General features: G+C 43.5%; 1 protein-coding gene across 1 annotated transcript; it reads left to right on the top strand.

Moving 5' to 3' along the window:
- Nucleotides 1–81: 81 nt before the first annotated feature.
- On the top strand, nt 82–12,152 carry rpap1 (RNA polymerase II associated protein 1). The gene is made up of 27 exons (XM_047611848.1): nt 82–123; nt 452–648; nt 734–882; nt 972–1,064; nt 1,189–1,375; nt 1,469–1,633; nt 1,775–1,993; nt 2,635–2,750; nt 2,844–2,942; nt 3,103–3,204; nt 3,291–3,458; nt 3,608–3,787; nt 3,888–4,022; nt 4,102–4,272; nt 4,356–4,513; nt 4,730–4,900; nt 5,036–5,231; nt 5,460–5,569; nt 5,694–5,889; nt 6,007–6,153; nt 6,481–6,623; nt 6,916–7,348; nt 8,297–8,415; nt 8,526–8,757; nt 8,851–9,027; nt 9,530–9,586; nt 11,511–12,152. Exons 2-27 carry the CDS (start codon nt 456–458, stop codon nt 11,658–11,660), a joined length of 4,266 nt encoding a protein of 1,421 aa, XP_047467804.1. The 5' UTR covers nt 82–123; nt 452–455; the 3' UTR covers nt 11,661–12,152.
- Nucleotides 12,153–15,723: the final 3,571 nt, after the last annotated feature.

Genomic DNA, 15,723 nt, shown 5'->3' with positions numbered 1-15,723 from the left:
TGTAGTCTGAATACGCTGCCCGAGCTTTTATTTTGAAAGTGAAGTTTGTGGTGTCACATTAAAACTCTTCCGTGTGAACCGTCTGCTTTAAATTCTTAAAGGCTCCGGGCTCATTGACTGCAGGTTAGCTGGCACTAGTAGAAAACATTTCAAACAACAGAAAAACAGAAAGTTTTTATTGATATTATTTGGTATATGTCTCAATCAGCTCAGTTTTAACTGAACACGGTTAAAGACCGTTAGCTAACGTCCAGCTAATGCTAACTGAACGTTACTTTCACGAACCGATGTCGGATGTAAACTTGAGTACACGTGATTAAGACACGTCTAGCTACGTATTTGATTAAATAGTTGAAATTCTTTGTTGTTTTTTGTGAACCTAAATTAAGCTTTTTTTTATCACCTTTGCGGCACGTGCAGATGTGTAAAGAGATTTTATTTTGTCTTTCAGAGGGATGTTGCGGCGTCCCAAACCGACTGACTCTGAAGCAGACCTCCTCAGAGAGCAGCAGCGTTTCCTGACCTCTGGTGCTCCATCTGCGGCCAGCGTGGTCCGGCGTCCTGACAAGAGGAGAGGAGAGGCTGGAGAAGGGGAGGGACACAGCGGGGAGGATGGAGGAAGTCAGAGGGATGTGGTCACTATAGAAGGTTAAAGATGTTTTGGGGTTTCATCTAATAACTGTGAGGACCTTATAGCGTTTCAAAACCTAAAAAGCTCAGATGTTGGTTGCAGATCTTCCAGATGAGCTGCCCTCCCTGACGCCGGCCCCTCCTAAGAAGTCCCGCTTTAAAGCCAGCCGGGTCACCTTTGAAGATGAGGACGCTGGAGAAACGCTGGACAGGCATGACTCTCACATCAGTGCTGTCCTCTCCAGGATCGTGGTTAGTGCCTTTCGTAAAATCAGATGAATGCGGCCAATGCTCCTGTCTCGGTTTGTCTGATGCACATTTTGCGATTCTTTGCTCGATAGGAGAGAGACACCAGCTCTGCGCCAATATCTGTACCAGTGTTTACAGGCCTGGCGTTCCCCAAAGTACTGCACCGCTCAGAGACAGGCAATATGGTAAAAAGCAACACAATTGGATAAATTGTCATATGTCATATTATATAGATACTTAAATTGCCCGTGTTTTCACCTGTATCTGTTTGTGTCACTGCATTCTTGGTTATTTTCTTTTTTCTCGCAGGCGCCACCGGCATCAACAGAAGGGAAGAGGAGCATCTTTGCTCGTCAGATAGCAGCCCAGCGGCTCAAGGAGGCCAAGTCATCATTGCACTGTTCGCCTGAAGCTGCTCAGACTCCTGGATGCGGAGAGCAGAGGCTCCCTCCAGAAACCAGCATGGACACAGATCAGTGTGACGCTCCAGGAGATCGTGAGCAGGCTTCACTAGTTCAAATGTGTTCCACATAAAACAGCTGATATGCGTTTAACTTAACACACTTCCTGCGTCTCTTTCGTTCACTAGGATTGCGTACGGTCTCAACACCCAGGTTGGTGTCAGGTCAGGGGCTGAGGGTCTCGGATAGTTCAGGAGAGACCATGAGGATCCACAAGGAGAACCAGGCCAAGCTTCAAGCCATGTCTCCATCTGAGATCCTGGAGGAGCAGAAGAAACTCTTATCTCAGCTTGGTGCGCTCTGATATTCTCTACATAATAGCTTAATAATAGCTGATGGTTGTAAAAATTAGCACATAATTGAGTTTGCATCTATATTAGTAAAGTATATTAAACCTTTTTAATGTTTTTTTTTTTTCGACCTCTTCTTTACAGATCCTAGACTGGTGGAGTTTGTTAGAGCTCGCAAAGCCCAGAATGTTCCGACGTCTCCCTCCCCATCCAAACATCCCGAGGACAAAAGCAGCCAACACCATCCTTCAGAGTCAGAGTCCTCCAACGCTGCTGTGTTGTTGCAGAAACCTCAAGAAGTGGAGATGGAAGCAGAGAAGGAGGAGGAGGAGGATCAGCCACCACCACCGCCCGCTGTGACGGGTATGACTTATTTATTGATCAGTGCTTTTATCATGTCCTTCTCATCAGTTCATTCCCTCTGCTGCTGATGCCGGAGACAGAGAGAATCACCCACTTTCATGCGGATGATTTTAAAATAGATACTTCGCGTTACTTTTTGCTCGGTGAAACTGAAAGCTTTGTTGGGGAGAAGTCTGAAACGCACGAAATCGGTCTCGCTTTCGTTTCTCTTTCTCCTCTGCTCCTCCCGCTGTTAGCTGTCTCTTTCTCCACTCTCCTTTTCGGCCATCTTCTAATTGTGTAACTAATGTGGGATGCCTCTGCTGCATGGCTGAGCTCCAGACGTAAATCTGACTTCACTTTGTGTGATGAGCTGAAAGGCCAGACTGAGCCAGAAGTCGCTACTCTGTGCAATTAAGTTACTGCAGATCATTCAGAGAACAGTCCCAGTGCTAATGGATCTCACTCAAACAGATCTCATGAATCATTTATATTATTTCATTGTGTGTGTCATTCTGTTTTTCTGGCTGGGATTATTTATTGCCTCGGCGACCTTTCATTTTAGAGTCGGTGTATTTTAATTTTGGGTTCCGAGTAAAGACGTTGCCTCATCTAAAGAGCATCAATCCTAGATTGTTAATCCACCGTGTGTCCGAATCCAGTTGAGGATCTTCCAGTGAGACCTCAGAAGCAGTGGGTCCACATGGATAAGCTGGAGCCTGAGAAGCTGGAGTGGATGAAGGACTTGCCTGCTCCCAGGAGGAAAGGAACCAAGAAAGTAAGGAATGGCTTCTTCTGCTCTGTTCTGCTACTGTATTTATTCTTCTGTGCTCATGCGTCAGTGACAGATACTGGGATTCTGTTCTGACAGGCCATGCAGGCTCGTTTTGACTTTGCCGGGACATTAATTCCTCCCACTGAGGATCTGCCTACCCACTTGGGTCTGCACCACCACGGAGAAGAGCCTGAGGTCAGTAACCTTTGAGTAGAAAAATAAAAAACTATTTTTTTTTTACTGTTCTCCCTAAAATCTCTACTTTAGTCTTAAAATTTTTAGACACTTAGATTTGATTGCACTTGTAAAAAGCAAAAAGCCCCATCATAAATTAGTCTCTATGTTGTCTCTGCAGCGGGCCGGTTATTCCCTGCAGGAACTCTTCCTGCTGTCTCGGAGTCAACTCATCCAGCAGAGGAGTTTGGCCCTCGGCACTCTAGCCAACATCCTCTCAAAGGTACCCAAACACTCTGTGGTGTCACCTGCCTGCAGAAAGTCCTCTATCGACTTGTTACATGACTGCTACTTTGTTGTGCCCTGTAGGCTCGAGCTGGAGAGTACGCGTCCGTTCTGAAGGGCAGCATCATGTCCACCCTGCTGGACGCCGGCCTGCTCTTTCTGCTCCGCTTTGCGCTGGACGACGGCGTGGAGGGAGTGATGTCTGCAGCTGTGCATGCGCTTAACTCGCTCCTAGTGTGCAGAGATGATGAAGTAAGACGAATGAAGTGACACTTTGTCCTCACACATTCCACATTAAACTGTAGCTGTACAGTTCCCATCTGAGAGATGGATAAAATATACAGTGCCTGTTAACATGCACGTGTATCTGGGACTCTTATCATACATATTTCCTCTCTCAGGAGTGTTTGGACTGCACCTTCTCCTGGTTTGGTGGTTTAGCCGTCTTCCCTCTGCTGCCCTCCGCTCAAGAGGAAGAAGATGAGGATGACGAAGGGCTTGATGAAAGCATGAAGGAGACGGCCAAGGAGAAGGAGGAGAGGAAGAGCGACCATGACGTCGCCAGGCAGGATGTTGTCAAGGTAAAATGTCACTGATCCGTTTTCAGGTTTTATCTGTTCTCGAGTTCTGAAGACAAAGTCTGAATGATTATCGTTTTCCGTTTTCCCGTCTGCGTTTCAGGGTTTGTTAAAGATGAAGCTGCTCCCCAGGCTGCGCTACATCCTCGAGGTGGTCCGACCGTCGCCTCGGGTGGTTCAGGATATCATGGAGGTCCTGACTCGCATCGCTAGGCACTCCTCCTCCTCTGCCACGCAGGTAACGACGCGAACAAATCTACAAGCTCATTTGTTATTTGCAGTTAACACCTTAACATTTACCGATGCTTCTCTCTCAGGTGTTGGATTGTCCTCGTCTGATGGAGACGGTGATGTCCGAGTTTCTTCCCACTTCCTGGACTGCGTCATCTTCGGTCCAGCCTCAGTCCGTTTATGGACTCCCACTGGCCAGCGCCGTGAAGCTGCTCAGAGTCCTGGCTACTTCTGGCAGACATGCCTGCGCTAGACTGGTAATTATTACAGTCTAGTATGAATAGGTTGATTTACTGTTTCATGTTTCTTAGCATCATATCTTCTTCTGTCTCCTCCTCAGTTGAACTCTCTCGGAGTGAGGGAGCGTTTGTCTTGTCTCCTGAGCGCCGAGCCCACTGAGCTGCTGCTGGAGCCCAGCGAGGCCCACAGGATCACCACCGAGGCCTACAGGCTGTGGGCTGTAGCAGCCGGCTATGGACAGGCCTGCAAATTATACATGTAAGTTGACACATTAGAAAGATGTCTACACTGAGCCCAGTGCAACGTTGAGCTACATACTTTTAGTTCCAGCCAAGCAGCCTGGAAACATTTTTTAAAAAGTAGAAAAGGTTGAATCTTATCACCGTGTGATTACTTTCCCCTCAAGTAAGAGCCCTCTAATCCTCTCCTCTGCTCTTCACTCAGTGAGTCTTTTATGCGTCTGTCTTTCCTCAGAGACCTTTATCCAGCCTTAGTGAAGACACTGCAGTCTGCCCACAGAGTTTTGCCCCCCTCAGATCCTCTGGTGCCTTTGCAGCTCCAGCGACTCTTGGCTCTGCTTTCTCTGCTCACACAAGTTACTCACACTGCCGGTTGTCATCAGGAACTACAGGCTGGCATGGTCAGGTATGGATGAATGACTGGATCGAGACTGAAATGGAGTAATTGATCTATTCCTCCTCAAGAGTTTGAGTTCTCAGGCTCAACCAAAGAAAACTTAGACTTGAATCCTTTGTGTTGCCTTTTCTGGTTTTGCTACAGCTCTCAGGGAGAGGACTGCCCCCCTCCTCCTCCAGTGTCATGGGGTCATGTCACAGGATTGCAGGCGTCCTTGTTGGGGCATTTGAAGGGTTTAATCAAGAGCCTTGATAATCCCGTTCAGAAAGACGGCAGCCTCACTCTGATCCCAGCTTACCTGGTCTACCTAGAAGCTTATTACCATCAGCTCTCCAAGCAGGTACTTCTTCTCACATATATTTCTCACCTGTGCAAGATTTAACATAAGCTTCTGTAAATTCACCAAACAGAGGAATGTATAACATATTTTTAGGATCTCAGTGCTCTATTAACCCATTAAACTGGTATCTATGCTTGAGGTGAACAAAGTAAAGCATAAAAGTGGAAAATTCAAACAGGCTGTTTGATTTGCATGTTTATATTTGTGAGATCTCTCCCTGTTCTGCAGAACTCTTTTAAGCCGGTGGAAACTCTCCAAGAACTGGAGCTGCTGACGTCTGAGGTCCTTCTCCCTCTAATGCATCACAATATTATACAAGGCCTGATAAGGAATCTGAAGTAGGTCTGATCTACTCTGAGCAAGTCTTTAGACACTTGCTCTAAATATATTTCAAGATAATAATAACTTAATAATAAAAACTTAATTAGTAGCAAACATTATCCTGATTTTCTTCTATTCCAGGTCTTCTTCATTAGTGTGTAATGTCCAGTCTAGTGATCCGGGCCCAGAGACCATTCCTAACCTCCCCGGACTCGCCTGCCCAGGATGGAAAGACCGCGATGGGCTGGTTTCTTCCAGCTCCCCATTCCCTCTTCTGACGGGGCTGGGGCTCCTCTTAGAAACCATCACAGGGATCCACAAAGGCCTCTGCAGAAAGGTGCTTGAAAATAATTCAGTGACACGGGATTATTGAGTCTAATCCAGTTTTTGCTGCCATCTTGTATCGACACATCGCAAACATTTCCTTCGTTTGATCCTCTCTTACACTCTCTAGTTCACTGGATTCTTGCTGTCAGAGCCTGTGATTGATTACCTGCGTAGCTGCAGTCAGGCTCAGCCCAGCCTCTCTCACACCAGAGCTTGGCTTCTTCGTCACGAGCACCACCTCCTCTACCTGCTGCTGCGGCTGGCACACAGACTGGTAGGTTGCAACCGTATTCAAACCCCAGTATTATTCTATACTGATGAGCAGACACTTGTTATCCTCAGTTCCAAACTGATATTATTTCAGGTTGTGGTCGTTATACAGCAAAAAAACGAAGAAACCACCTCCTAACACTAATGTCTGATGTGTGTGTTTATATTTATGTTGCATAATGAAGGTACTGTAGGTCCTTGTGAACTCTTTCCTATCTGATTGGACCATTTGTGTGTGAGATCAGGTTTCTTCAAGAATAACCCTTTTCAATTGTACAATTAAAACTTTCATCTGAATTTCTCTCTGTTATCTGTTTTAACATTTTTTCAGGTTCCAGTTGAGCCACAAGTAGCAATACATGCCTCACTTTACCACCAGGTGGCGCTGGTTCTACTGCCATGGCTACTGCCAGGCAGTGAATACCTGGCACACGAACTGCTGTCCACTATTATCTTCAGCAAGGACTTCATCTCGTAAGTTTATTACATTTATTCTGGATTAAGTGTCACGCACAGTTGCTTTGAAGGGCCTGAAATCTTATTCTGGCTTGTTGTTTTGGGCACTACGTGATAATTTCTGTTCAAGTAATTGTTTCTATTAGCTTGAAAAATGCAACACATGATTGTAATCTAATTTTGTAAATTGCATTACATTCAAAATTACATTTCTGTGGAAGAAAATTAACCTTTACCTCTGAAACTGAAGTTTCTCTTTACCCCTTTATGAAATTATGAGACGGTTAATGTCTCTTTGTTTGTTTCCCAGAGAGGGACAAAGCGGAGGACCTGAAGCTGTAGAGCTGGGGGAGCTGAAGCTCCACGAGGAAACGCAGCACCGCACCTCTCCCTCCCTCCAGACTGTCGGCGCTCTTCTGAGAGAAGCCTGTGTCCAGCTGCCAGCCATACGAGGCTGCTTCCTCACTTACCTGGCCCATCTCGAGTCGTCTGTACTGCTGTCCCGAAATGCTCTCTTGGGCCGCAGTTCCTGGATCAAATCCCATCTCCTCCCAGAGCTCACCGGCCCCACCCTGCCGTCTGATTGGCCTTTCCTCCCGCTCGTCAGCCTGTACGAGCGAATGGGGGTATCGGACGGCGGAGGTCTGTCTGTGGAGGAGCTTCCTCAGGGAGCTTTGCAGTCAGTGACCCACTGTCTGCAGTGGCTGCTGCTGTTGGAGGTCTGGAGGGAGGAGGCTTTAAAGGTAAAACAGAGCTGACGTACTCTACCTCTACAGACTCGATTCAGAAGAGGGAAAAGTTAAACTGATAGTATATGGTGTAAAGTCAATTGAAATAAAAACACAAAATAGTAGAGTATATACCAGTTAGAGCTGAAACAATGAATTAACTAACTAAATTATAATACAATGAAAAAAGCAAATCAGCATCGTAGTTAAATGGGAACTACCAAATTACAGACAGTAAAATTAAAGATTTAACCAGCAATTAAAAATTTGCATAATTTTTCAAGAAACAGTGTAAGACCTGATTAAACCTTGGAAATAATAATAAAAAAATCTAAGTAGGTTTTAATTAGTAATTTAATTGAAAAGACCTGAAAATCATTTTATTTTCAAAGGTTGCTAGGTTCTTCAGCAAAGGAGTTCCACAGGGCTCTAACAAAGAACCGCTCCGTTTTCTATTTGATGTGTGGAGTACAGGCAGAATCAGTCTAGACTCATATGGTGCCAATAAAGTAGGAAGTAGCATGGTTATTTAAGGCTTTACAAGTACTTACCTAAAGTACTGTTTCCATTAGTTGGCTAGTGTTGCAAGGATGGAGGGAATATGGTATTGCGTCTAATATAGTTTTGAAGAGGAGAGGTTAAGTGGCTTCTTTAATGAGCCCTAAATATAGGGAGTTATGGTAACTAAACATAACTGAATGAAAAGCATGGAGGTTGGCTATATTTAAAACAATGTTTGAATAGTTTTGCAGTGTTTTTAAGTTGGCAAAATCATGCTATCCTTAGGAACTGAACTGTTGGTTTTACAAACAAAGAATGATAAAAAAAAAAGGCATCATTGGTGGAGAAATTGTAGTGTATCTAGTTTATCTTTGTCAGCGATATTAGGTTCTCTTGTGACTCTTGGTGTCTTTCTGTCTTGTAAACCGACTCTTGGTCTGTGTGTCTGTATTTGGTCTGCAGGTGATCCTTCCTGTCGCCAAGATTGCTCGTCTGTCCTGTGTGTTCCTCTGCTCCAGTGACTTGTTCCTGGAGAGACCTGTTCAGAAACTGACCTGGGGTTTATTCAGACTGCTCACCAGGTCTGGTAGAACATTTGATATGCTTTTATTTGGCACCAAGTCTAAACTTGGAACATTAAACAGGCAGCTAGGATCCTGATTTATTTCTATTTATTTATTTTTTTAAACAGAGGATCCAGACTGGACTCTTTGGACCTGAACGTTCCTCCTCCAGGTCTAGCCTCTTTCCAGGACTTGTTCTCGGCGCTCTTAGCCCAGTATGAAGCCGTGTCTTTCGGAGACCGGTTGTTTGGCTGCTGGGTCCTCCTGCCCCTGCAGAGGAGGTACAGTGCTGCCATGAGGCTGGCTGTGTTTGGCGAACATGTAGGAATTCTCAGGTCGCTGGGAGTCACTCGGGAGCAGGTAATTAGGATGATGATGGCGTTTTTTTTAATATCAATAACTGCCTTTTCAAGTATGAAGACTTACAGCTGGATTTGATCTGTTTGTCTGAAGCTGTCCATCCCTATTGAGCGGTTCACCTCCCCACCTGAAGACTCCCTCCCTCTCCTCCGCCTCTACTTCCGCTCTTTGGTGACGGGGTCCCTGAAGTCCTCGTGGTGTCCTATCTTATACGTGGTTGCCTTGTCTCACGTTAACTCCTTCATCTTCTCTCAGGATGCTGCAGCACAGGTACGCATATGTTGTCTCTGCGTGCATCTCTGTCAATATGTGATCCCCGAAGACCTGCTCCTGTATTCATATTAAGGTTTTGCCTTGTTGTGTTTTTAGTTAGCCACAGTCAAACCTAAGGCAACATGTGTAATGGTTTAACAAACACAGCTGCGCTACCCATGACACTGGATTAGTGGTTGGTGGTTTTATGGGGTTTTACTCTCTTTTTCGGCATTATTGTACGAGCTCACTATGTGTAAAATCTGTTTGTAAAATCAGTCTTCCTGTTATTGACTATCTGTCACTGGGCGGCCTTGGTTTCAAAAAGTCGACTCCCCTGCTTCACATTCAGAATTTAAGCGATAACGCATTTATTCAGTTCAGAAATGGGTCATTTCAGGGCGGTGAAGTCGACAACGTTCCTATGTGCAGGTGTGCAGGTTCAAGCACTGGGGCATTAAGCGTGTCAGTTCAGAAGATGAATGAGTCTTTGATCTTAAATCACCTTATCCTTCTCCAGGAGGTTGAAACAGCTCGGCGCAGTATGTTGAGGAAAATCTACTACCTGACTGATGAGGTACTCCTCTTCTTTTTGCATGCCCTCATTGTTTTCTTTCACTCCCTCTCTGTCTGTGATCTTTTTATGCTGTGGGATCTCCACTGATTAACTGATCCTCCCGTTGCCTCTCCCCTCCCTGATGAAGTTTTTTTCTTCATACATGGATATTAATACAGCAACGCCTGCTTCCCATGAATAAAATACCATCACACAACCCTGCGGTGATAAAATAGGACATTATATATCTTCACGGTATTATACTTCAACCGTTTTTGCAGAAAACTCTGACTTCCTTTCTTCAATAAATCATATTATCTTTAGTGTGGCCCTCCACCCAGGAGACTTTATTTGCACCAAAGGTTCCCTTTGTTCTCTGATGTACTCCCTCAATAAAATCCCAAATAAAAGTAAAGTTAAAAGAACCACTTAACAATGATGATGGTATTTCAGACATTTATCTATTATGTTGCTAATGATTTAAACCCCTCTACTACCATGTCATTTCTTGGCAATTGTACAGTCATATCTTAACAGAGAAAACAATGTTGGATATTTGCTGAAGACAGATTTATGGTTCTGCATCAGATCTGTGTCATAGGTACACCGTATCTCAGTTTGAAATGCATTTCCTCGTCCATTTCTCTCAGTTGCTGGACAAGCATGGAAAAACTCATCCTGTCTGGTCTCTTTTTAGTGATCTAGAGATCAAAAGTGACTGTTAAACATTTATTAGGGTCAACTTGAGCATGAGGCGCTCACCTCCTAATGCCAATGTTTGAAACGCACAGATAACACAGATGCCTGGCATTTTAGCGGCTTAATTGCAAAACAATGTGAAGTGAATGTGACGTGCCAGCAGTTTTTAAACCAAGCTTAAAACTGTCCATGTGTAAGTAGGTGACCTCTTGTAACTATGTGAATAAGTGCACATGAAAACTTCTTGTCTTAAGAAAGATGTCTTAACTCAAGCTGTGATGTGTTTCTAAACCCAACCTACTGTTGAATAGATGCATAAACTTGACCAAACAACGACAAATGGAGAGGCAAAGTCCCAGACATATGACGTCTATCAATTTAAATGATGATTTATTTACATTCAGGAAAGCGTCTGTCATAATCACGTTATGTTTGACGCTGCTGATTGGGGACATGAACCACAGTCTCCTGGATGTAAAGCAAATGCTGGAGTAACTTATGCAACTACTTCACCCTCCACATTCAAAAATAACATTTAAAATATCATGGGTATATTTCTCAAGCCCTGTCCACATATAAAGCGTTTCTCTCGTGATCCGTCTCTTGGTGGCTTTAAGTTCCTCTCTAGCGGCTGTTCCCTGCTCTGGTTTCTTGCACGACTTTCTCGTTCAGTTCCCACCATGAGTGTTTCACAGTAAAACGAGCAGGACATAAATTTATTGCTAGTATGTAGACGGAGCTAGCTCTTCCGTCCACCGCTGCTCTCTATTTGAAAAGAAGTCATCAATAACGCTACTGCTCCGTCTGGGTTTTCCGACGCCCCAAGCCTGCTGTCAGCATGATGAAATGGTAGGAACCAAAGTTCTGAACGATGTTTCTTGTATTAAATTTTTGGGGAACTTTGTGTTTGCCTCATTTGTCAGTGCGACTGTGTCAGATGCTAACCGTGGTCATAGCCACCACCTCAAAGTTGAAACTAGTTCAACTTGATACCCTCACGCTTCGCATAATAGCTTCAGCTGAATTTTGTTTAGATTCTATTGTCTATTGTTGCCACATTGCTGCTAGTTGCTTTCTGTGTGTCGACCCCTTTTCAGTCTAAATAAGGCCAATATGTTTTTTTTTCTTATTCAAATTAGCCGAGCTACTCCAGGATGTCTCAACATGCCTCCCCCCTGACAACTGCACAAGAAGCCCTTGTCTGTGCTTTCTCACATCCTTCTTACTCTCATGGTCTAATTTCCAGGTGTTGAGGAACCACCTGCTGCTCTTCCGCCTGCCCCAACAGACCTCAGAGCTGGGCTTCGATACGTATGAACAGTTGCCTCCCATTAGAGCGAAGCGCTTGGAGAGCGTCTTGGGAGTGCAGGACAGCAGCGATGACAAAGGAGATTGAGGGGAGCAGAGTGTGGGATCAAGAAATGGTAGTCCGAAGACAGAAGATACAGAGGCGTGCCCGTACGATACTGTTAGCAACTGGAATCAGATGGGGATGAACAGGTAGACAATGATGAGATAGAGGTGGAAGTGAGAAAACACTCTAAAGGTGTCACATCGAGATGGATTCTGGACAATGTGGTCACAAAAAAATGACCTGAAATAATTTTTTAGCACTTATTTTAGCCTGCCTCTAGTATTGTACAGATTCTGTTTAGTTATGCCCAAGGTTAAAAGCAGATGTTAAAAAATTCAGTGAAGATGCAGCATGTCCCGAAAAACCTTGTCTTATTCTTTTTCTGTGACTCCAGCATTTTCCTCCATTTGTTTGTGGTTTCCTATCCTTGAAGATCAGCCTGTACAGTTGGCATCTAAGGGGAAAGTCACATTTCCTACTTTACAAGTGCCTGAAATGGTATTTTTTGTGTAAATAAAACCAGAATCCCATGATGATAATGCGTAACCTTTTGTTTCTTGTCCCCAAATACTCTTACTCTTCTAAACATTAACTGGATTTGACTGACAGCCAGAGTTAAAAACCAGCAAATCAAAGTTAATTCCCGTCTCTTGAAACAATTCAGATAAGCTGAGTACATTGTTCCCTCTCACTGCTATTGATCAATAACACTTATGTCCTTTTAGGACTGTACTTTTCCACTTAAACCGCTGCCAGACTTGAATCAGATGTGGAAAATGCCTATGAGGGGCCAGTGTGTTTTCTGTGCCGGCTTCAAAGAGTTGTTGGAATGGATCGAGTCCATCTACGCAGCATTAACACATTATTAAATAGTTCAACTTCTTATTTAACACATCTTAGATTCTATCCCTTGATTTTCCATCCAGCCATGTAACCAGTATCTTAACATCTTCTTCATTTCATTAATTGAAACGGCTTGTATCAGCAGGAAAAAATGGTCAAGTGGAAGGATTAGAGTGCCTTTGAAAAGGACCAAATTGTAATGGCTAGGTTGTGTCAAGAGTATCCTGTGATGCAAGTCAACCAGTGACAGGGTCAAGGTTCATTGATACATGTGGGAAGCTAGTGGTGGCCCATGTGGCCCAAACTGGTGAAAAAGTTCATGCCTGTTCTGACAGAAAGGTGTTGTATATCGGGCTGCATAGCCGTAAAACAGTCAGGCTGCCCAAGCTGACCCCATGTCCACTGCTTTTCAGCAATGACTATGAGTACATTGTGAGTATCAGAACTGGACTGAGAAGCAATGGAATTGTCAGTGTTGTCTGATCCATCATGTTTTCTTTCGCATCTGGGGAACATTTGGTCCCATGTTGACGGTAGACCACCTTGGGGATGTGCTTGGTCTCCAACAATGTTTCGGTGGTGATATGTATCAAAGTAAAGTCCGCATGAACGCCAGAAGAACATAACGTTGTGATAACATCATTAATTCAAGGTTTCGAAAGTGCTGCATAGCAACATAACATAACATGTTAAGTATAAGGTTGAACTGCACTCTGCACTTAACTCTGAAGATTCCTGCAGTGGGAAAGGACTAAGCTCTCACAAATAATACAAAAAAAACCCAGAAAACAAGCAGAACTCTTGTTGAAATTAAATGTAAAGGGGGTATAACCACAGCTTGATCCCCCGTTTGCATTTTTATGGATTGTTGTCATCTAGTAAAAGAACCCGCCAGTGCGTCTAAACTATATAATAATGAGAAATACTCATAAAACAGTTTCTCACAACCTCTTTAAATGCAAAAGTTTGGAACAGCTTTACAGAAAACCTCATGTACAACATGTGGGCATTTATAGGTAGATTCCAAACTCATGCATCCTCAACGCATTCACTCGCAACTCTTATATTAATCTGGCACTTAAGATGAGGTGATTTTCTGTCTTTGATTAAAGTCATTTATATATTTCCAGTTTCACCGTTGTGCAGATTTTCTCTTAGAGCTTGATGTTTTGTTTCTTTATTCCCTTGCCTCTCTCTCTCTGATAAACCCACTGACCTATGGATTTATCGGCCGCTCCAGATTCTTGTGCTGATTGAAATTTGTCGGTATTCAATTTGCTGGTGAAAGACAATGGCACCTCCTGTGGATGTTAATACTGGTCACACGGTTCACTCCACATCTGGCCTGAATTTGGTTTCATTCACAGGCAAACAGGCTGTACCACTACAAAAGCTATTTAATCACAAAATTGAGAGGTTTGCAGTTTAAAGGCAATAAAACTGTCTGCAGAGAAACAACACTTGGACTTGATCAAGCAATGTCCAGTTATGATATTTCATAAATAATGATGTTAATGCATTCATGCAACTTTTAAACTTCTCCTGAGCCTTTTTGCCATGTGAAAAAAACATTTTGCCATATTTTTGCATCCACAGTCGCTACTATAACTTTACAATCATGGTTTACCACGTTTAAATATTAAAAGAACAGTTTGGCTTTTGTGATATTACTCCTCGCTGTTTTGCAGAAATACAATTGAAATGTTCTTAGACCACCATAATGACTTGGAACGTAGAGCCATGGCTAAATCCACCTACTAGTGCATAAAAAGCTCTCCTAATAACATCTTGTTTGTTTCATAAGGTCTCTACTTGTTGCCTGGTAGCCTCACTGCGATAGCACCACTAGCTGAGTAGTAGTCTGGTACTAGCCCCGATTTGTGCTAATTATTAGCTGACATTTGTGTCACACAGGTAACCACCAATTCTCTAGAATGCCGTTCTGAGGGAAAGCCTCCTGGAAAACCATGATCTGTCGTTTTCCCCGTTCATACAAATGAAACAAATTAGGTAAGATGTGTTAATTGGCGAGCTTTGGAGGTGCTGCCTTTGGATGCTGCCAAGTGTTTCCGGTATTTAAGCTAAGTGGTGGCTGCAGCTTCAGATGTGCTGGATAAGCATAACAGTGGTATGAATCTTTTATTCTCAGCAGGAAAGCATATAAGCACAATTTCCTTAAGGAGTCTTTTGGCAGATTAGCTACAGTCGAACTGATCTTTACCCTTTCTAGCCTGAAAACACGTTTATGTGTAATTACTGAGGTAACTGGTTTCCTTAACTGTTGTCTTCCTGCTACTTCTTTCTGTCCTTGGTAAACTTTTTGGATCTTTAACCTTGCAGCTCTTTCCTGTAAAAGCTGGAATGTGTACCTATCTCTGCTGTTTTCTAGCTTTAGCTCAAGTGGTTCATTAATTGCACATTTAGCCAATGAAAGGCTGACTGAAGTGTCCATGGGCACCTTGCATCATCACAGCCTACGCCATTGGTGTGCAAACTGGCGAATAAGAAACACTTGAAACTGAGTGTGATTGTGGTTGAAGAAACACAATATACAACACGTGCTCACCATCTACTGTTTAACATGGCTAAACCTGCAGGGTCTAATTTCCTCCAATTTGTGGAATCTCATTGTCATCTTAATCTTCGGCCAGCTAAATGCTGTTTTGGATTTTCGGCATCGGATATTGAACACTGATGTGTGCCATGCATCAGTATCTCACTAATGAAAATTCATTTTCCTCTTTAACACAGGAAATTAAAAAGGATCAAGGGATTATTAAATAAATACTTTTGTGATTAAGCCTTTAATAAAGAGGCTCAATAACTGGCAAATAATTGGCTGCAACTGGAAGGATAAATATTTACTGCAGTGTGAAAGTTTCAATATCCGCAGTAATTGTTTCTCTAACAAAAGTTTTGCTTCAAAATTGTTTTAGGTTATGAAAGTCAGAGCTGGTGAAGATGCAATGAAGTTATAACTGTTATCCAATGGTTTCCATTGACTCTGGACTGCTCCAGGCTACACCCACAAACATTGTCAGGTCAATAAAAAGAATCCAGACAATTAAATGAAGTCTGATGTGGTGTATCACACAAAATTCACAGTGGAGGCAAAGGTAACTCTGGCTCAGGCCTGAGAGGAAGTAATTGCCACAGGGTGCACGACACTAGCGTTTTGTCAAAAAGCGAGCGAGTGTAATAAAGCGGCTGTGACTCTGCACACTCGAGAACTGATGTGAGGAATACACCGTAGGCAGGGCGC

Source organism: Mugil cephalus, chromosome 17, assembly GCF_022458985.1.
Source record: "Mugil cephalus isolate CIBA_MC_2020 chromosome 17, CIBA_Mcephalus_1.1, whole genome shotgun sequence".
In the NCBI taxonomy this organism is placed as follows: Eukaryota; Metazoa; Chordata; class Actinopteri; order Mugiliformes; family Mugilidae; genus Mugil; species Mugil cephalus.
This window is presented reverse-complemented; position numbering and strand designations above follow the sequence as displayed.